General features: G+C 41.1%; 1 protein-coding gene across 3 annotated transcripts in view; it reads right to left on the bottom strand.

Annotated features, from left to right (window-relative positions):
- SGIP1 (SH3GL interacting endocytic adaptor 1) overlaps positions 1 to 16324 on the bottom strand; it is a 150530-nt gene that overhangs the window by 45446 nt on the left and 88760 nt on the right. For all 3 annotated transcript variants that reach the window (XM_045028904.1, XM_045028905.1, XM_045028906.1), the window contains 7 exons: positions 13492 to 13503; positions 12596 to 12620; positions 11577 to 11628; positions 9473 to 9558; positions 8645 to 8737; positions 7106 to 7180; positions 4396 to 4851 (listed from right to left, as the gene is read on the bottom strand). In XM_045028904.1, the coding sequence (XP_044884839.1) occupies positions 4396 to 4851; positions 7106 to 7180; positions 8645 to 8737; positions 9473 to 9558; positions 11577 to 11628; positions 12596 to 12620; positions 13492 to 13503 (799 nt within the window). The remainder of the gene's footprint in view (positions 1 to 4395; positions 4852 to 7105; positions 7181 to 8644; positions 8738 to 9472; positions 9559 to 11576; positions 11629 to 12595; positions 12621 to 13491; positions 13504 to 16324) is intronic.

Genomic DNA, 16324 nt, shown 5'->3' with positions numbered 1-16324 from the left:
CTTTAAAACTCCTTCAACCCCTAAACTAAGATTTACCGACACCTCTAAATAGAAAAGTCCTAAGATTAAGGATAGATACACTGGGTCTTTCAGGACTGTTGTTAATGAGTTTTACAGAATACTTGAAAACACATTCTGTTTGGCACTGTACTGTCTAATTTTCTAACTATATATTAGGACGGGCTGCTTTGTTTTTCATTTTTCCATTTAAACAGAATCATTTGCCATAAGAATCTAACATTTGGTTAGTTTATAAACATGGAAGTTTGAAAATGAAATTTATAGATACAAAAATTTGCCCCTATGTTACATAAAATCTTGGGTCAAAAGTTAGGTTCTTCTTTTTTAAAATGTTGTCCACCAATTTCTGCACTTTGGAAAAACAAGCCGCTTCTATTTAGGAGCCTAAAAGTGGATTTAGGAGACTAACCTGAGGCACCTGTGTTTGAAAATTTTCCACTTCAGACCATAAAAAACTTATTGCCCTACAAGAAGGGAATTATTCTAACAGGACTGCAGGAATTCTAAGAGGACAGGATTAAAACTTGTATTTATCCATATTAATGTTTTAAGTAGTTAGAGAAGCAACAACTGTTAATGTTCTAGATATAAGAATTTTAAAATGGAAGATATTTGTTCAGGGGCGGCTCTAGGATTTGTGCCGCCCCAAGCAGGGCGGCACGCCGCGGGGGGCGCGCTGGCGGTCGCCGGTCCCGCGACTCCGGTGGACCTCCCGCAGACGTGCCTGCGGAGAGTCCGCTGGTCCCGCGGCTCCGGTGGACCTCCCGCAGGCACGCCTGCGGATGCTCCACCGAAGCCGCGGGACCAGCGGACCCTCCACAGGCACGTCTGCGGGAGGTCCACCGGAGCCGCGGGACCAGCGGACCCTCCGCAGGCGTGCCTGCGGGAGGTCCACCGGAGCCGCCTGCCGCCCTCCCGCGGGACGCCGCCCCATTCAGGATCCCTTGAATTCCACTGCGCTTCTATACCGTTTCTGCACCAAGTATATACAGCAGAATTCCACTAATCAACATGTAACTGAATGTAATCCCACATCTGCAAAATCCAATTATAGCTGCAGAGCTACAGAATTCTTTGCCTTTAAAAAAATGTTCTGCCATCAAACCATTTTATAGCTCTGGAACATATCCAGCTAACATCACTATACTTAAAAGTAAAGCATAAGCAGAAACTAAAAAATAGATATGCATAACAGACATGGATGAGCATATGTGTGTGTTTCCTCGATGAGCAACTGAAAGGGTTAAAAATTAGAGATTAGCCAACTAATTTGGAAAAAAAAGAACCAACCCAATCATATGCCAAATAAGAATCAGAAGCCAAATCCCTGTCCCCCCCCGTCTCCCCCCTTCCTGCCTTTTTTTAAAAAAATGGTTAGATGGCTGAGGCAAGGACCTCTCCATTTTTTCCTCTTATGACCACCAACAGGCCTCCATTTTGGTATTTGAGCAGACCCAGAAGCCCTTACTGCTATATTCAAATCTCACAGCTTCCAGGACTTCCCAGGAATAGAAAGACAAAACATTCAGGGACAGCTCTGAGCTGAGGACATCCCAAAGCAAGTGGAACCTGAATGCCCAGTTAGTCAGAGCTTAGCAGACTAGGTAACTAAAGGAATATCACCAAAGGATTTGGAATGGAGTGGGAGAAAGGCCTGTTCAGAGTTTGGAGAGGTACTTATTATAGCACAGGTCAGGAGAACAAAAGGATGTGGCTTAAATGAGTAGGGAAGGGACTTATACAAACCCAAACTGTCAAACTTGCCCTCCGCCAATGGTAATCTTCCCAACTGCTGGCCCTTTAAAAGTCACACAAGGAATTCTGCATCCCACATTCTTGTAGGGTGGCTTCCCACATCAGCATTATCAAGGAGGTCAGACATATGCTGACTGATCACATGCTACAAGAATAGTGGTCAGTTAAACACACACACAAGTGCCAACACACAGCTATCAGGGAAAAGAGGATGGATCTTCCAAAACACAGCAAAATTAAGGAAGACATTATTTAATGACCCTATATATGGCATGTTCAGAATTCCACCTTACCCTACAGTATAGTATGGTCATCACTGGGTACTGTTAAATGACAATGGTTTTAAGTTTCTCTCACTCCCATCTGCATAGTATGTTCCATGCTGCCCCCTACCCTATTTATCCCAGTCCCCCAAGCCACCAGGGGCGGCTCTATGTATTTTGCCGCCCCAAGCACAGCAGTCAAGCTGCATTTGGTGATGCGCCTGTGGGAGGTCCGCTGGTAACGCGGATTCGGCGGCATGTCTGCGGGAGGTCCGCCGGTCCCGCGGCTTTGGCTTACCTGCCACCGAATTGCCGCTGAAACTGCGGGACCGGCAGACCTCCCACAGGCATGCTGCAGAAGGCAGCCTGACTGCCGCCCTCACAGCAACCGGCAGGCCGCCCCCCGCGGCTTGCCGCCCCAGGCACACGCTTGGTGCGCTGGTGCCTGGAGCTGCCCCTGCAAGCCACCACCCTCTCCTCATAGAAATCCATCCTAAAAATTCAATTCTGCAGTGTTTATAAGGGGTTTATAATTATTACAGGAGGTAGCCCCACATTTTCCAATGTGCTCCATCTTCTGTGTGCCTGCTTTTAGAGTGCAAACACTTCAGAGCAGGGAGCGTCTGCATTTCTGTGCATTGTACAGAACTCAGGAAACAGCTGGTGCTAAACAAAAATATCACCAGTGTCTAGGGTCCCTCTCTCACAAAGTGTGGAGCACCCTCAACTCCAACAGACATCAAGTGTGATCAGTACCTTGCAGTACAGAGCACTTTACAATCCCAACTCAGAAAAATCACTTTACCGGCAGAATCCGGATTAGTTTAAAAAAAAAACAAAAAAAAAAACCAACCTTCCCCACCTGGGGGATTTCACTGAGAGTTACATTCTGCCACATGAAGTTGAGAATGTGAAAAGGATGCCAAATGTAACTCAGGAGCAATCTTCAGTTTTTCATGCCCTCAGACACTACATTTCTGTGGTATTCAGCAATGCTTTTACATACAATTAAAACCATGGCCAAATTAAAGTAATCAGAAAATATCTGTTTTAAGTGGGAAATGCACTAATGCAAACAAAGAATTTCAAAACATGTTCAACACCAGCATCAGTGCCCAGTGTAAAACATGGGATTCTTTTTCTCCAAATACCAATAACTTCTATCTTGCTTAGGGCTTGTCTACATGGGGAAGTTGATCAGCAGAACTACACTGGTATAATTATACCTCCATAGTTATACTGCTTTAACTTCCCATGTGGACATTCTTATGCCAAGAAAAGAGTGCCTTTTGCTGGGTTAGCTTATGGTGTAATGTCCATGTGGAGACAGGTACTAGTATAATTACAGCAGTATATTTATACCAGGATAGTTTTGCCAGTAAATTTCCCCACGTAGACGAGCCTTTAAGTCTTTAAAAATAAGGTGATCAAGTTGTACCCCTCTTGAGAACGACATGAAAGACACTGGGAAAACCAAGCTCCAACAAGGTCATTTGACCTAATGGACGTATACCAATTTAGAATTAAACTGGTGAAGCCAATGAACCAGCAAACTTCAAACAAATCCATGTTTTACTCTACAGTGTTAACTTTAAAAAGCCATTTATCAAAGCCTAGTTCAGCCTCGCACTATCTAGGATTCTCAAGGACATTCTCAGAATGGTGAAGGAGAGATATACTGAATTTATTGCATCACAACTTATATCTGCAGGGCTTCTGTTTATTTGGCTTTGTTAGCCTTTAAGGTGACTTGGCTGCACATATGCTGTCAGTGCCTCATATGAACAGACAGTGAATTCAAAGAATTTCCTGCTTTACTTAAAAGTGACAGTTTTGTTTTCTGAAAAGTCAGCAAAGATTTGTCTGTTTTTCCACTATTTTTGTTCATTTTGCAGTTCCTGGAGGATATTATGGCAGGCTGGCAACTGTGCTGAAGTCTGGGGCTGTCAGCAGCTTGGGGCCCTGCAAATACTCATGTATCACAGGTGGATATCTGGGAGAGAAGTTCAAACTGTTGAGCATGTGCACTTATTTAAGGCAATAAACATGATCTTTGGTGAAAAGCTGTCTAGATTTACACCTTGGAGTCTGATTTGCAGAGTCACAACTCCCCCTCTCATGTCAGACACTCAACAATGACAGGGTAAAAGGAAACATGATATCCAGGGTACAAGCTCGACTCGGACCACAAGAGCATTATATGAAAAGACGACGCCACTGGGGGCACAGTACAATCAAACAAAAGGGAATGACTGATGCTTAAAAGCCAGCTAAGAGCAGCTAAAAGGTTGTGTTCACACTGCAGCAAAAAGGCATTCATGGGCACATTGAAGCACACTCAAGCCATAAGACATACCACTGGTGCTTCCTGTGCCACTGATAGGGCTGGGTCCAGGTGATGACACCACTGTTCTGTAGGTAGGTGGTGGAGGGGGAGGTGGTGTAGCTCTCTGTCCCAACCCAAAATCTTTAGGAGATGCTGTTGTTTCTAAGTTATCATCTTTAACGTGGGTTTGCTCAGAAATTTTCTTCTGAACCTCTTCTAAATTGAGAGGTGATGGAACATTGCGGGAGGTTTCAACAGCTGGAGATTCAGCTGGGATTTCTGATGCCACAGGTGGGGACACCACTTTTTCCCTTGAAGTCAACTCTGCTGTTACGTTTTCCGGGGACTGATCAGAAAAATTGACCCACTTATCTTCTGCGTTAACAGCAATAGACTTGGGGGACAACACTGGGCCAAAAATGCTGTCCAAGTCATTGATGGATGGTAGTTTGTCACTTTTGACCTCTGTTGCTGTCTGGTCACTTCCTGTGGTCAAAGTAGTTTATTTTAAACTTTAATATTGATGGTATAGCTGAAGTTGCACTATACTCTACATTTATACGGGGCTTGCAAAGTCAGCTACATTCCAGCAGCGATACTTAAAAAGCATGTTTTCTTACTAGCTATTGGAGACATGGTTCATGTGCATGAAAATATCTACGTAATACGGTTATGCACAATATACAAAAGCACATATGGGATTAAAATATATACATTATATGAAAAAAGCATGCACTATATACACCATATGTATACCTTTCTTGTATATTACTTTACATCATATCTGCATCCTGCTGAAATATATAATTGGCTAGTGATGTTCATTACGCATTGTCTGAATAACTTAACATTGTGTGAATTATTACTAAATTTTAAAAATATACACACAGCACAGTAACCTGAGATTCACTTGAGATAACCTGCATATTTACACAGGTTAATGCACATACGCTATTTTGGAACACTTATATACTGGCAATGTACATGCAATATACTGTAGCATACAGTGTGTATGTATTTCAGTTGTAACCTACTGTGGATACAGGGTTTTTTTAAGGCTTTACTCATGAACTGAGTCATCACACACCATTTATTGTTAATTTTTGAGCAAATCTAGCCTTGTAACCAATGTGGAAATAGAATTCATCAACATAGCTGTATTGCAGCCAATGGAAACAAACCCCACATATTCCTCTAGTACTCAGATTTTTGTCTGTCCTCCTTACTGTGGAATACTGATGATCAAACTGGACACTCACACAGTATAGCATCTTTTATGGAAGATCTCAAAGTTAAGCAAGCCTAACCACATCCCAGAGAGGTTGTATTATACCTATTTAATGAAGGGGTACACTGATTAACACAGTGATCTGTCCAAAGTCTCAAAGTCAGTGGCAAAAGATGGTCCAACCCAGGAGTCCCCAGCTATACCCACTACAGCACTACTATAATAACTACATACCCTCCTGTGTACATCCATCTACATCTATTGCATATTCTTAGATTTTAGAAAACCATCTTCTGACTCTGTTGTCACAGAGGACTCATGCTGTATTTTAGGGAGTAAAATGTATTCAATTTTAAAAAGAGACCTTTCTGTATTACCACATTTGATACACATACTGAAATATGCTGCAAGCCAAAAGCCAGCAAATATATAGTCACACATGGCTGCGTATTTCATTTGCTCTTGTTGATGAATGCTATTTTATGCAGGTTGACAACTGCCATCTGACTGCATAGCTATAAAATGGAAAAATGAAGATACGTGAGTATGAATAAATATATTGATGAATAGAGCACTAAGTTCATTGCATAGAGATTCTATATCACTAAATGGCTCAATAATATACCACATTTGCATTGAATGTTCATGTTGCATAATGTAACTATTGTTTTCCAAACAATGCATCTGTTTCAAAGAACAATGATTGCATTTCTTTATTTAAACATACAGTTCTGATTTTAGTTGATAAATTTATGTCTGCTAGCCACCTCGTTTACTCCTGTTGCATTCCACATAGCCTAGATTTCTTTCACCATACATCTTTACAAGTATTATAGTTAGCAAAGCTATTTGGCATACCTCTGCATGAACAACACTGAGATTTTCTAATTCTAGATTAAATCCCAACTTTGCACCCTAGCCTCCCATTGAAAAGCAACAGGAGTTTGGGATAAGAATTACAGGATCAGACCCCGAATTGCTCTTAGAAAAAGGAACATTAGTTTTTCACCCATATTTCACAAGAATTGAACCTTAAAAATACATTCAAAATGAAAGTGAAAAGCCAATTTAAAGAGCTACTATAACAGTTTCAGGTATAACTTTAGAACTAGTGTCACATTTCTTTACTAAAATGGCTCAGAACCAAAAAGTGGGAGAGGAAATAAACCAATAGATAGTAAAGATGACAAAACCATTAAAAAACCAAGGGCTCTGTATGTAGGACTTAGGTGGTATAATTTTGAACACAATAGATGCTAAAACAGCGGAAATAAAAAGGAAACATAAAATGCATGTGAGTTAAACATATACAAGTACGTTCAAATACATGGTCATTATGCAGATTTCCTCAGAATGGACCTGATTCTATAAGTATTTACATATGCAGAAATTGCACTGAGGTCGGTGGGGGGTTCTGGAGTCAGTGGTTACAGACCCATGCTCAGTTATGCATGGTATATATCTTATGCAGTATTATTTCATGAGCTAATAAACGTAATGCCTCATTCTTACCTATTCCAACTGTTAAGGGAGAACCAGTCCTAGGTGGTGTAGCTGGAATGTTTTTTGGTGGAAGTGGTGGAGGTGCTGAAAAACAGGTCAGAGGAAAGAATATAAATTCAAGAGATGCATTAACCTGAAAAAAACCTGTGTGTTTGATTCTTTGTAGGTTCCTCCTGTTCAGGGTGTCTTCTTTTTAATGCCATTGAAGGTTCAGAGTTGGTAAAGATTAATTGCACACTTGTCCCAAGATTCAGCAACGTGGCACAGAGATAGGACTATGACTGCTTTTTATCATGGCAGATTATCTTAAAATTCTTGCATAATTAAATGATGAGTATAGGGCAATTAGTGTGCATCACCACTATCTGTATCAAAATGAACTTCAACAAAGGCAAGTGCAAAGAACTACACTTAGGAAGAAAAAAAATCAAATGCACAACTACAAAATGGGGAATAACTGGCTAGGCGGTAGTACTGCTGAAAGGGATCTGGGAGTTACAGTGGATTACAAATGAAATGTGATGCAGTTACTAAAAGGATATCACCATTCTGGGGTGTATTAACAGGAGTGCCACATGTAAGACAAGAGGCAATTGTCCTGCTCTACTCACCACCGGTGAGGCTTCAGTTGGAGTACAGTGTCCAGTTCTGGGCACCACACTTTAAGAAGGATGTGGAAAAATATCGGAGAGCCCACAGGAGAGCAACAAAAACGATAAAAGATTTAGAAAATCTGACCTAAGAGGTCAGGTTAAAAAAAAACTGGGCATGGTTAGTCTTGAGAAAAGAAAACTGAGCGGGGCCCTGATAATCTTTGAATACATGAAGAGCTGTAATAAAGAAGAGGGTGATCAATTGTTCTCCATGTCCACTGAAGGTAGGACAAGAAGTAATGGGCTTAATCTGAAGCAAGGGAGATTTAGGTTAGATATTAGGAAGAATCTTTCAAACTATTGAGGACAGGTAAGTACTGGAATAGGTTTCCAGGGGATGTTGTGGAGGTTTTCAAGAACAGGTTAGACAAACATTTGTCAGGGATATCTAGATATATTTGGTCCTCCCTCCGTGTAGCAGGCTGGAGATGACCTATCAAGGTCTCTTCCAATCCGACATTTCTATTATTTCCTCTGGAGATATAACTGTGAATTAAATTTAGGATAGCGGGATCTTTCTTGGAGATAAGCAGGAGCTATAGTATCCATCATATGCTGTATTTGTTCCTAGATATCTCTCTCTCTCTCTCTTCAGAGAAAGAGAGAGAAATTTAGCCTTGCAAATCCAGATACATTACAGGCAGAAGCTTCTCTCCCCAGGGATGAAGTGCATTGTCTCCTTCATTCTGAAAGCTATCTATCCAATACATTATTAAACTAATGTCACCTTTTCCCATTCTAGTCTGTTGCAGTTGAAGTCAGTCCAGTAAAAACAAACTAACTTGCCACACGATTACAGTGTTCTAGTATACCTATATATTGCATAGTATACCTAGCCCAGATAATAAAAATGAAACACCTGATTTTTCAGACTGATAATCAACACTTAACTTACTTCCAGTTGGAAAAGGTCTTGGTAGCTTTGGAGAATCTAGACTGGAATTCACTGGCTGGACAGAACCCCATATCTCTGTCTGATCTAAAGGAGCTAAGAATACAAAAGTAAATCACATACACCAAAGCAATACAAAATAATTTCAATTATAGAATCCACTAATTAATTATTAATATCAATTTCTACCAGACAGAAGATACAAACATTCCATCGATACTTGGATTGGCACATGCTTCTCCCTGACTCAATGTCTGGCTGGAGCTGATGTTCCTTTTAAAAGGATTTCAAATGCCTGGTCTATCTGCTTAATATAGAAAGTCACATTCACAGAGAAAATGCCATGATGTTACATCCTCTGGGATGCTGTTTATATTTAACAGAGATACTCTCCAGGAAATTATATCCCTTGTGGTTCTGTTTATATTGGATTGAGGGGCCTACACCTGGAGCATAAGATATCCCCTGTGACTATGGTTTGGTTTGTATCAGAAGTGTAAGTTACTTACAAAACTGATCACTGATTAAATTTGATTTTGCGAGAGAGTAATTATTTTGCATGCACTGTAACTACTAGTTAAATGTTTATCATCAATTTATAATCTGAAGACTGTGCCAGTTTCTATGCATTGTACAGGAAGGAGTAACACAGGGTGCAATGTCTCAACGGCAGGGAGAGTGATCAAGTAGACTTGTTGCACATTTGACCTTATTACAGAATTCACTTATTTTTTTAAAAGGCTTATTTCAAACTAACCTTCCCATTTTTAAAAAATGGCCAGGCTAGTAAATAAACAAGCAAGCAACCCACCCCTCTGTCGATTTTCATACCTTCCAACTTTTGTTCCTCAAATGCTGACTCCAGTGGTGGGCCAAACAGTGGGGCAAGGGCTGAAGGATCATCCGGGGCTTTTTTGCTGCAAGGTAATACAAATATTAGCATAAGAAATGTAAAGAACAAACTGTAAATGGGCTTAAAAGATGAAGAGGTCCTGAGGTGTTCGCCTCTCAGTGCTATGTGTGGGATTAAAGGGCTAACTAGCATGCATTCATACCACACTCTCTACTCAGGGCCGCCTGGGGTGGGAGGGGCAAGTGGGGCAATTCTCGCGGGGCCCTGGCCCCCGGAGCTTCTTCTGCTCCAGGTCTTCAGCGGCAATTTGGCGGCAGGGGGTCCTTCCGCCCCGGGACCCACCACTGAAGTGCCCTGAGGACCCCGCGGCAGGTGGTCCTTCCGCCCCAAGACCCGCTGCCAAAGTGCCAGGTCTTCAACAGCAGGGGGCCCCCACCACCAAATTGCCACCGAAGACCCTGGGCCCCCTGAATCCTCTGGGTGGCCCTGTCTCTACTGGAGATACTGCCAGCATTGATCAAGTGTCTGACTATATAGCCTGCAAGCGGCTGACCCACAGGGAAGATGAAAACCCTCAGGTCTACTGAGAACTTGTCTGTACTGTCCTGTCGTTTGGACTTCTGGGGTGTGAGGTGCAGCACACACCAAAGTGCTGTAATTGACTCATGTGGATGCTGCTGGCACAAACTAAAAAGTACCTGGTTTGCGTTAATGTTGTCCTATCTGAAAAGGACCATGCTAATACAAACTAGGTTACTTTTAGTTCATGCCTGCACTCTCCACACAGGGCAGTTACAGAGCACTGCAGCATTTCAATGTGTGCTGCGATTCACACCCACACCCACACACACCATAGTTGCACTACAGTGCACTGTAGACACAGCCAATGTGAAGATTCTTCTTTAGTTCAGGTGACAAGGATCTGTGCTATTATAGCAAAGGTGCCAAACCTAGTTGGCCATGGACCCATTAGATTGTTGCTCAGATAAATGTGTTCGTCTCTAAGGTGTCACAAGAGCTAGGCACTAGAGAGATAACTAATATAGACAGATTGCATAGATAACTCCTGTTAATACAAATAAGTATTATTCTGGATATCAATTACTTGCACATCAGTGGCAGATCACCACCCTTAGGGCGATGTTTAACATTAAATGTTTGGCTTGGCTCTCTTTTTTCTGTTTCATTCCATACATTCCATAGCTTTATTCCAAAGATTAGAAGAGACCTGATTGTTTTATAGTATCATGGCATCATCCCAACATGAATAAAGAAAACTAATATAAATGGCCTCAGCAGGCCTTTATTTCTGCATTTGCTTTTGGTATGCTTCTATATCTATTGATTTTTTTATACAGTGCCTATCACCATGGCATCTGATATCTTTACAAAGTTGTTATAGTGAGCATGAGAGGAAGCATCATGAATAAATACAATCACTGACATTTATATAAGATTTGATTGACCTTTCAACCAAAGGTCCCAAATAATATAGCTTGGTAAATGGATTACAAACAAGACAGGCAAAAGTCTGATTACACACTAGACACCCATCATTGAAATAAGCAAAGCCACCTGTGAAATGGAAGGTGGCTGTGTTAGTGATAACCAGACAGCTAAGTTGTCACAGGTAGGGAGCTAAATTTAGATAAAGCTTTCTTATTTATCAGCCTTAAAGCACACAGTGAACTCTTCAGGCTGGCACTGAGTCATCTTGACCCAGTAGGCAGGAGAATATATTAATATGGATTTACTTTACTTCATGGAGGGCACTTCCACTTTTTTACATCATTCTTACAATTATGATTGGTTCCAGGAAGTAAGATGAAATGCTGGAGATGGTGTTTTTAAGACCATTTAAGAAATGCTTTAAAAATGCTTCTTTCCTGAAGTTGCTACCAAGAATGGTATCAACTCTAGATAGTTTTGCAGATTTTCATGTACAAAACGAACAGGGTATCCACTCCCAAAGTAGCTGTGGGTTAGGTAATAAGTTAACTGCTCATCTCTACCTTTGGTGCAAGGATCCAAGACTAACATTGTGCAATATCTAGATTAATTTACAATTTCTTTCATACTGACCTTACAAGTTCTGGAGTTGGTGTTGAACGCCTAGGTCTTGCTATCTCTTCACCTGTCACATATGATAGTTCTGTTTAGATCAGTTCTCACTTGAGTTCTCTATCTCACTTTTTCACATGAACTACTCAAAGAGGTGAGTCACATCAACTACATGAAACTAGCATGCACTTACATGCTAAAAATTAAACTTGGGCACTCTGACATAGAAGTCAGAGGCTGAGTGATCTCAACCCATAATAAGGTGATGAAGTGTAATTCAGCTCCCCAATACATACAAATATATTAATCTCATCCCTTTATGCAGGGATTTACAGTATGTGTGTAACTCAGCAAATCACCACATACCAAGCCCATTGTATAGCTGTCTGCGTAGAAAGCAGAATCAAATTGTCTGCTCTCTAATTTTTCTGATTTGAGAGCACAAAGGTGTAAGCACTAGCTTTTCCTTCTTTATTCCTCCTTATTAAAAAATTTGTCATTGGGACTATTTTACGTTCCAAGAAATATAGTCTGTTGAACAGGGTTGTATGCCACCAACTTAGAATGCTCCATGTGCCTTTTCACTTTAGAGGCATCATATCACATTAATAGTAGGGTGACCAGACAGCAGATGTGAAAAACAGGGACAGGGGGTTGGAGGTAATAGGAGCCTATATAAGAAAAAGACCCAAAAATCAGGACTGTCCCTATAAAAATCGGGACATCTGGTCACCCTACATTAATAGACTAAGTTAATTTTATAAGCAACACATCCTTGAAGGGTGGAACACTACGTACAGCAGTTCAACGGCACATGCGCTGCATCCCCCATCCATTTCAAGGATTCAGTCATTAATAATACAGTACCTAGAGTTCTCCTTTAAGAGTTACTCTTTGGGAAATGAAAGTTTAAGTGTACTTTGAAAACTATGTAGAGGAGCACATGTTTTGACATAAATTTGCCTTCTTTAAAGTTCACGAGAGAATCAATCTTCTTGAGACACTATCTGTTCCTGCAAGCTAAAAAAATATATACTTACTGGACAAATTCCTTTTAATTGCACCCTGGAATTAGAAACAAACACTAAGGTTTAGGACCAGATGAGCATAATTTATATGTAAAACAGGTAACAAAGCTGACATCTCAATTTGATTGAGAAGACAAACATCAATACTAAGGAGTAAATGAAATTTGACTCCAATCCACCATCTATGCTGGTAATTACCTTTATGACACACATGTACACGTTATGGAATCAGTTTTGCTCCTGAAGAGAATGGCAGGGGAGACAAGGATAGGGCATGGTTGAGGAATAGGTACTTAAATGCAATTGATATGAATGGCAGCCATTTTCAGGATTTTCATTTATTCCTACCACCTATCAGGGGTAGCACCTATTCCTGTGTTCTTTTAAGGCCAGCTTTTAAGCAACAAGGCAGGGGCAGCCATGGGAGAACACTTCCGGAGGGTTTCATGGAACATCTTCCACAACAAGCTGCTCAATGCTTTAGTGTGTATGCTGGGCACAGTGTTCTTGCAATTAAGCTGAAGCACCTTCTCCCTTCGGTTTTCTTCACCCTGTTGGACTGTGAGAACAACACTACACCATGCTCAGCAGCCCAATAACAAAGCACTGATGCCCCAGGCCTGCTCGCATAACCATAACTCATTCACACTGCTGCTGGACTGAACCCTGAGTGACTAATACAAATACATATGTATTTGAACAAAGAAACATGTATATTGACCTCTCTGATACATCATTCAGAAGGTTAAATTAAAAAAAAAAACCTTACACCAAATAAAGTTTATATTCATTTACTTCACTACATATACCAAGGAAAAATGATTTAAGGCTAAATAAACCAGACCCCAACAACTAGTCTGCCATTTTCACAACAAATATAAGGACTACAAAATTGTAAGAGTTCTTACCGGGCTGCGCCTCTGTGATCAGCAAGAAGGAAGAGAGAACAGACACCTAGTCAGAGAATGACAGATCAGTAAACAGACTTGGGTAATATGAGATTTTTCTAATTAAATAAATACAGTGTTTTGAAAAGTGAACTCCCGCACCCCCACTCCCAGCCAAATTTGGGTTTTGCTCATTAATGGTGATGACCTTGAACCTGCTTTATATACCCTTTTTAGAGATTTACAAGGCTGTCAGGAATTTTGGGGGTAAACTACATAAACATTAGGCTCCAGAATCACAGTGGGATGGAAGATGTCTGTTAGGGTGCCTGACGTTCCCAACTTTAGGTGTAATAAGTACATCCCTCAGGCATCTCTACAAGCTGCTTCTCCTTCCCCTCATTCCTGTGGCAATGGAGCTCTCCTCCTCACAACTCAGTTCTGAAGTGAGAAACCTCCTTACAAGCACCTTCCCACTCTCAGGAGTAATGGGCAAGCAGATGGGCTGATTTGCTTTGCTCATGTTGTCCTCCAGGCTCCGCTGTTCTCAGCTACCATACTCCTCACAATACGACCGGCTCATGGAGAGCAGAGGAGCTGGGAGAGTGCACAATGGACAAGAGTTGTCTGAACCCACCCACATAAGCAGTTTCAAGAGAAAAACCATGGGAGAACACGCAGGAGATTTCTTGAGGAAGCCTGAGAGATGGTATCCAACCTGTGGAGACTTAACAGGGGTGCATCTGATTTCAAGATCAAGTTCCCTTCCTCTTGTTCTGTCTTTCTTGCTTGCAATAATTCCTCAGTTCTTTAGGACCATGCCATAAAATAAAGCTGAGTCAATGGATAATTTTTCAAGAAGAGGCAAATTAAAAATGATCGAATGCACTATTTTAATTATTGTTGGGGGTCATCCCAACTACAGAGAGTGAGAACGGAACACTGGTGCGTACAACGCACTCCAGATTGTCCTTGTCTCAAGAAGACCAACGCTCTAGGGCCGGCACAGTCCAGACATACAGATCTCTCTCTCTCTCCCTCTGAGCTAGTAATATTAGCGCTACAGGGAATAGCTAATACTCAACATGTGTAGAGTGTTTTATATATTACATTTTTCAAAGTGTGTCACAATCAATGCTCAGTGCGCCTGGGAAGGAGGTACCATATTCTTATCCAAGTTTTACAGATGAAGAAAATAAAGAGAGATAGAGGGTTAGGGCATGACTCTGAGGTGCTGAGCACCTTAATTCCCTCTGAGCTGAGATGTAAGAATGCTAAGTATTGCCAATATTAGAGTCACTGGAGCTCACTGCAGGACTGCGGGCACATGATTAGCCCAGAGTCCTGATGAGCTGCTATTAGAACTCAGTAGTTCCAAGCTTAAAGTGTCAGGGACTAAGCACTAGGTCATGTTGCTTTGTTACAGTAAAAATATCTGCCAGAAAACACCACAGTGTGTCCTAGTGAGCCCTATTAGAATAAACTCATTTTGTTCCTTGTTCCTGTAGCACCTGGAATTGTCTCTGCACAATTTTCAGCCACTTTAGCTTCCCTTACACCATGAGACTAATAAACTAGAGTTAGAGGCACTTGTATGTCACAGTTCAAATCTCTGACCAACAACCCACTGAAGCACTAAGCTTAAAATAAGATATAAAAAGCACCGAGTATCTAGCTTGGGGCACTAGCCTTTCAGCTCAAAACACCTGGAGTCAAAGCCCAGGTCAGATTCCAAGTGAACAGCAGTTGGCTGGTTTAATTTTAATCCACATTTGTAAATCACAAAATGCTACAAAGCAATTTGATAATGATTGAAAGATTGACAGTTTCTTCTCAAGAGGAAAAATCAGAGAAGAGGCATCACTGGAGCTCACAGGACCCTTCCATGAGGAGGGGAAAAAACCCAGGATTTAAAAAAGAAATATTAATAGAAGCATAAACCCAAAAGATTTGAAGCAACATTTCCCTATTTAAAAATATATTTAATTTACCAGGCTACAGGAAGCCTTTTGTTAAAAGAAATTAAGTATTTTTGGGTGCTAAGTCAGGTGTCAAATGGAGCCCACGTGTTTTAAAGACACAAGTCTCATCCAACTCTACAAGGCAGGTTAATGGGTTATGCCGTCTATGCAGGGTGTCATCTCACCCTGAGGCGTCTTTAAACTTTGAGAACACTGCCAAAAACAAGCCACAGACCTCCCCGGAGAGAGATTCTTCAAACCCAAATCTTGTGAGGATAAAGAAACTGCAGCAGACCAGCAACTATTTCAAACGCATGGCACCTAAATACCATGGTGATGCGTACATTATATATGCATTTGAGAAACAGAACTGGACTAAGAGGCAGTTGGTTTTGAATGCCAGGGTAACAATGAATAAAAAGAAAAAGCTCTACAAAAGGTTATTTTCAGGAGAGAAATAATTGCCATTAACAGAAAGGAAATATTTCCTTGGAAATTTTCAGTTGATTGAAAATGAAAATCACAGGGTTTGAGAACATGCTGTCCCAGCTCAATGACTACCTATTATCAATAAGGAAAAATACTCGTTAATGTGAGCCAAGGTAAAAAGAGTGAGTGAGAATACTAAGCCAGAGGCAGAGCACAAGAAGAATGGATTATGGGGTAGCAATTACCCCTCCACACCCAAAAAAAGTCTCAATTTGTGGTTCTGGGTACTCCTGTGTCCTTACTAGTGTACAGAGGAAGGCAACTCAGTAGCAGAACAAGAAAAGTGTATAATAAGCCAACACCTTGGTGTATGCTTCAGAGGTGTAATGGGGTAGAAAGTTGTACATATACATGGAGTCCATCAGTATTCTCTCCTAAGTGTCTTCCAATGAATATGAAAGCCC

Source organism: Mauremys mutica, chromosome 8 (assembly GCF_020497125.1).
Source record: "Mauremys mutica isolate MM-2020 ecotype Southern chromosome 8, ASM2049712v1, whole genome shotgun sequence".
NCBI lineage: Eukaryota > Metazoa > Chordata > Testudines > Geoemydidae > Mauremys > Mauremys mutica.
Note: the sequence above shows the minus strand (reverse complement) of the source record. Positions and strands in the feature narration are given on the sequence as shown.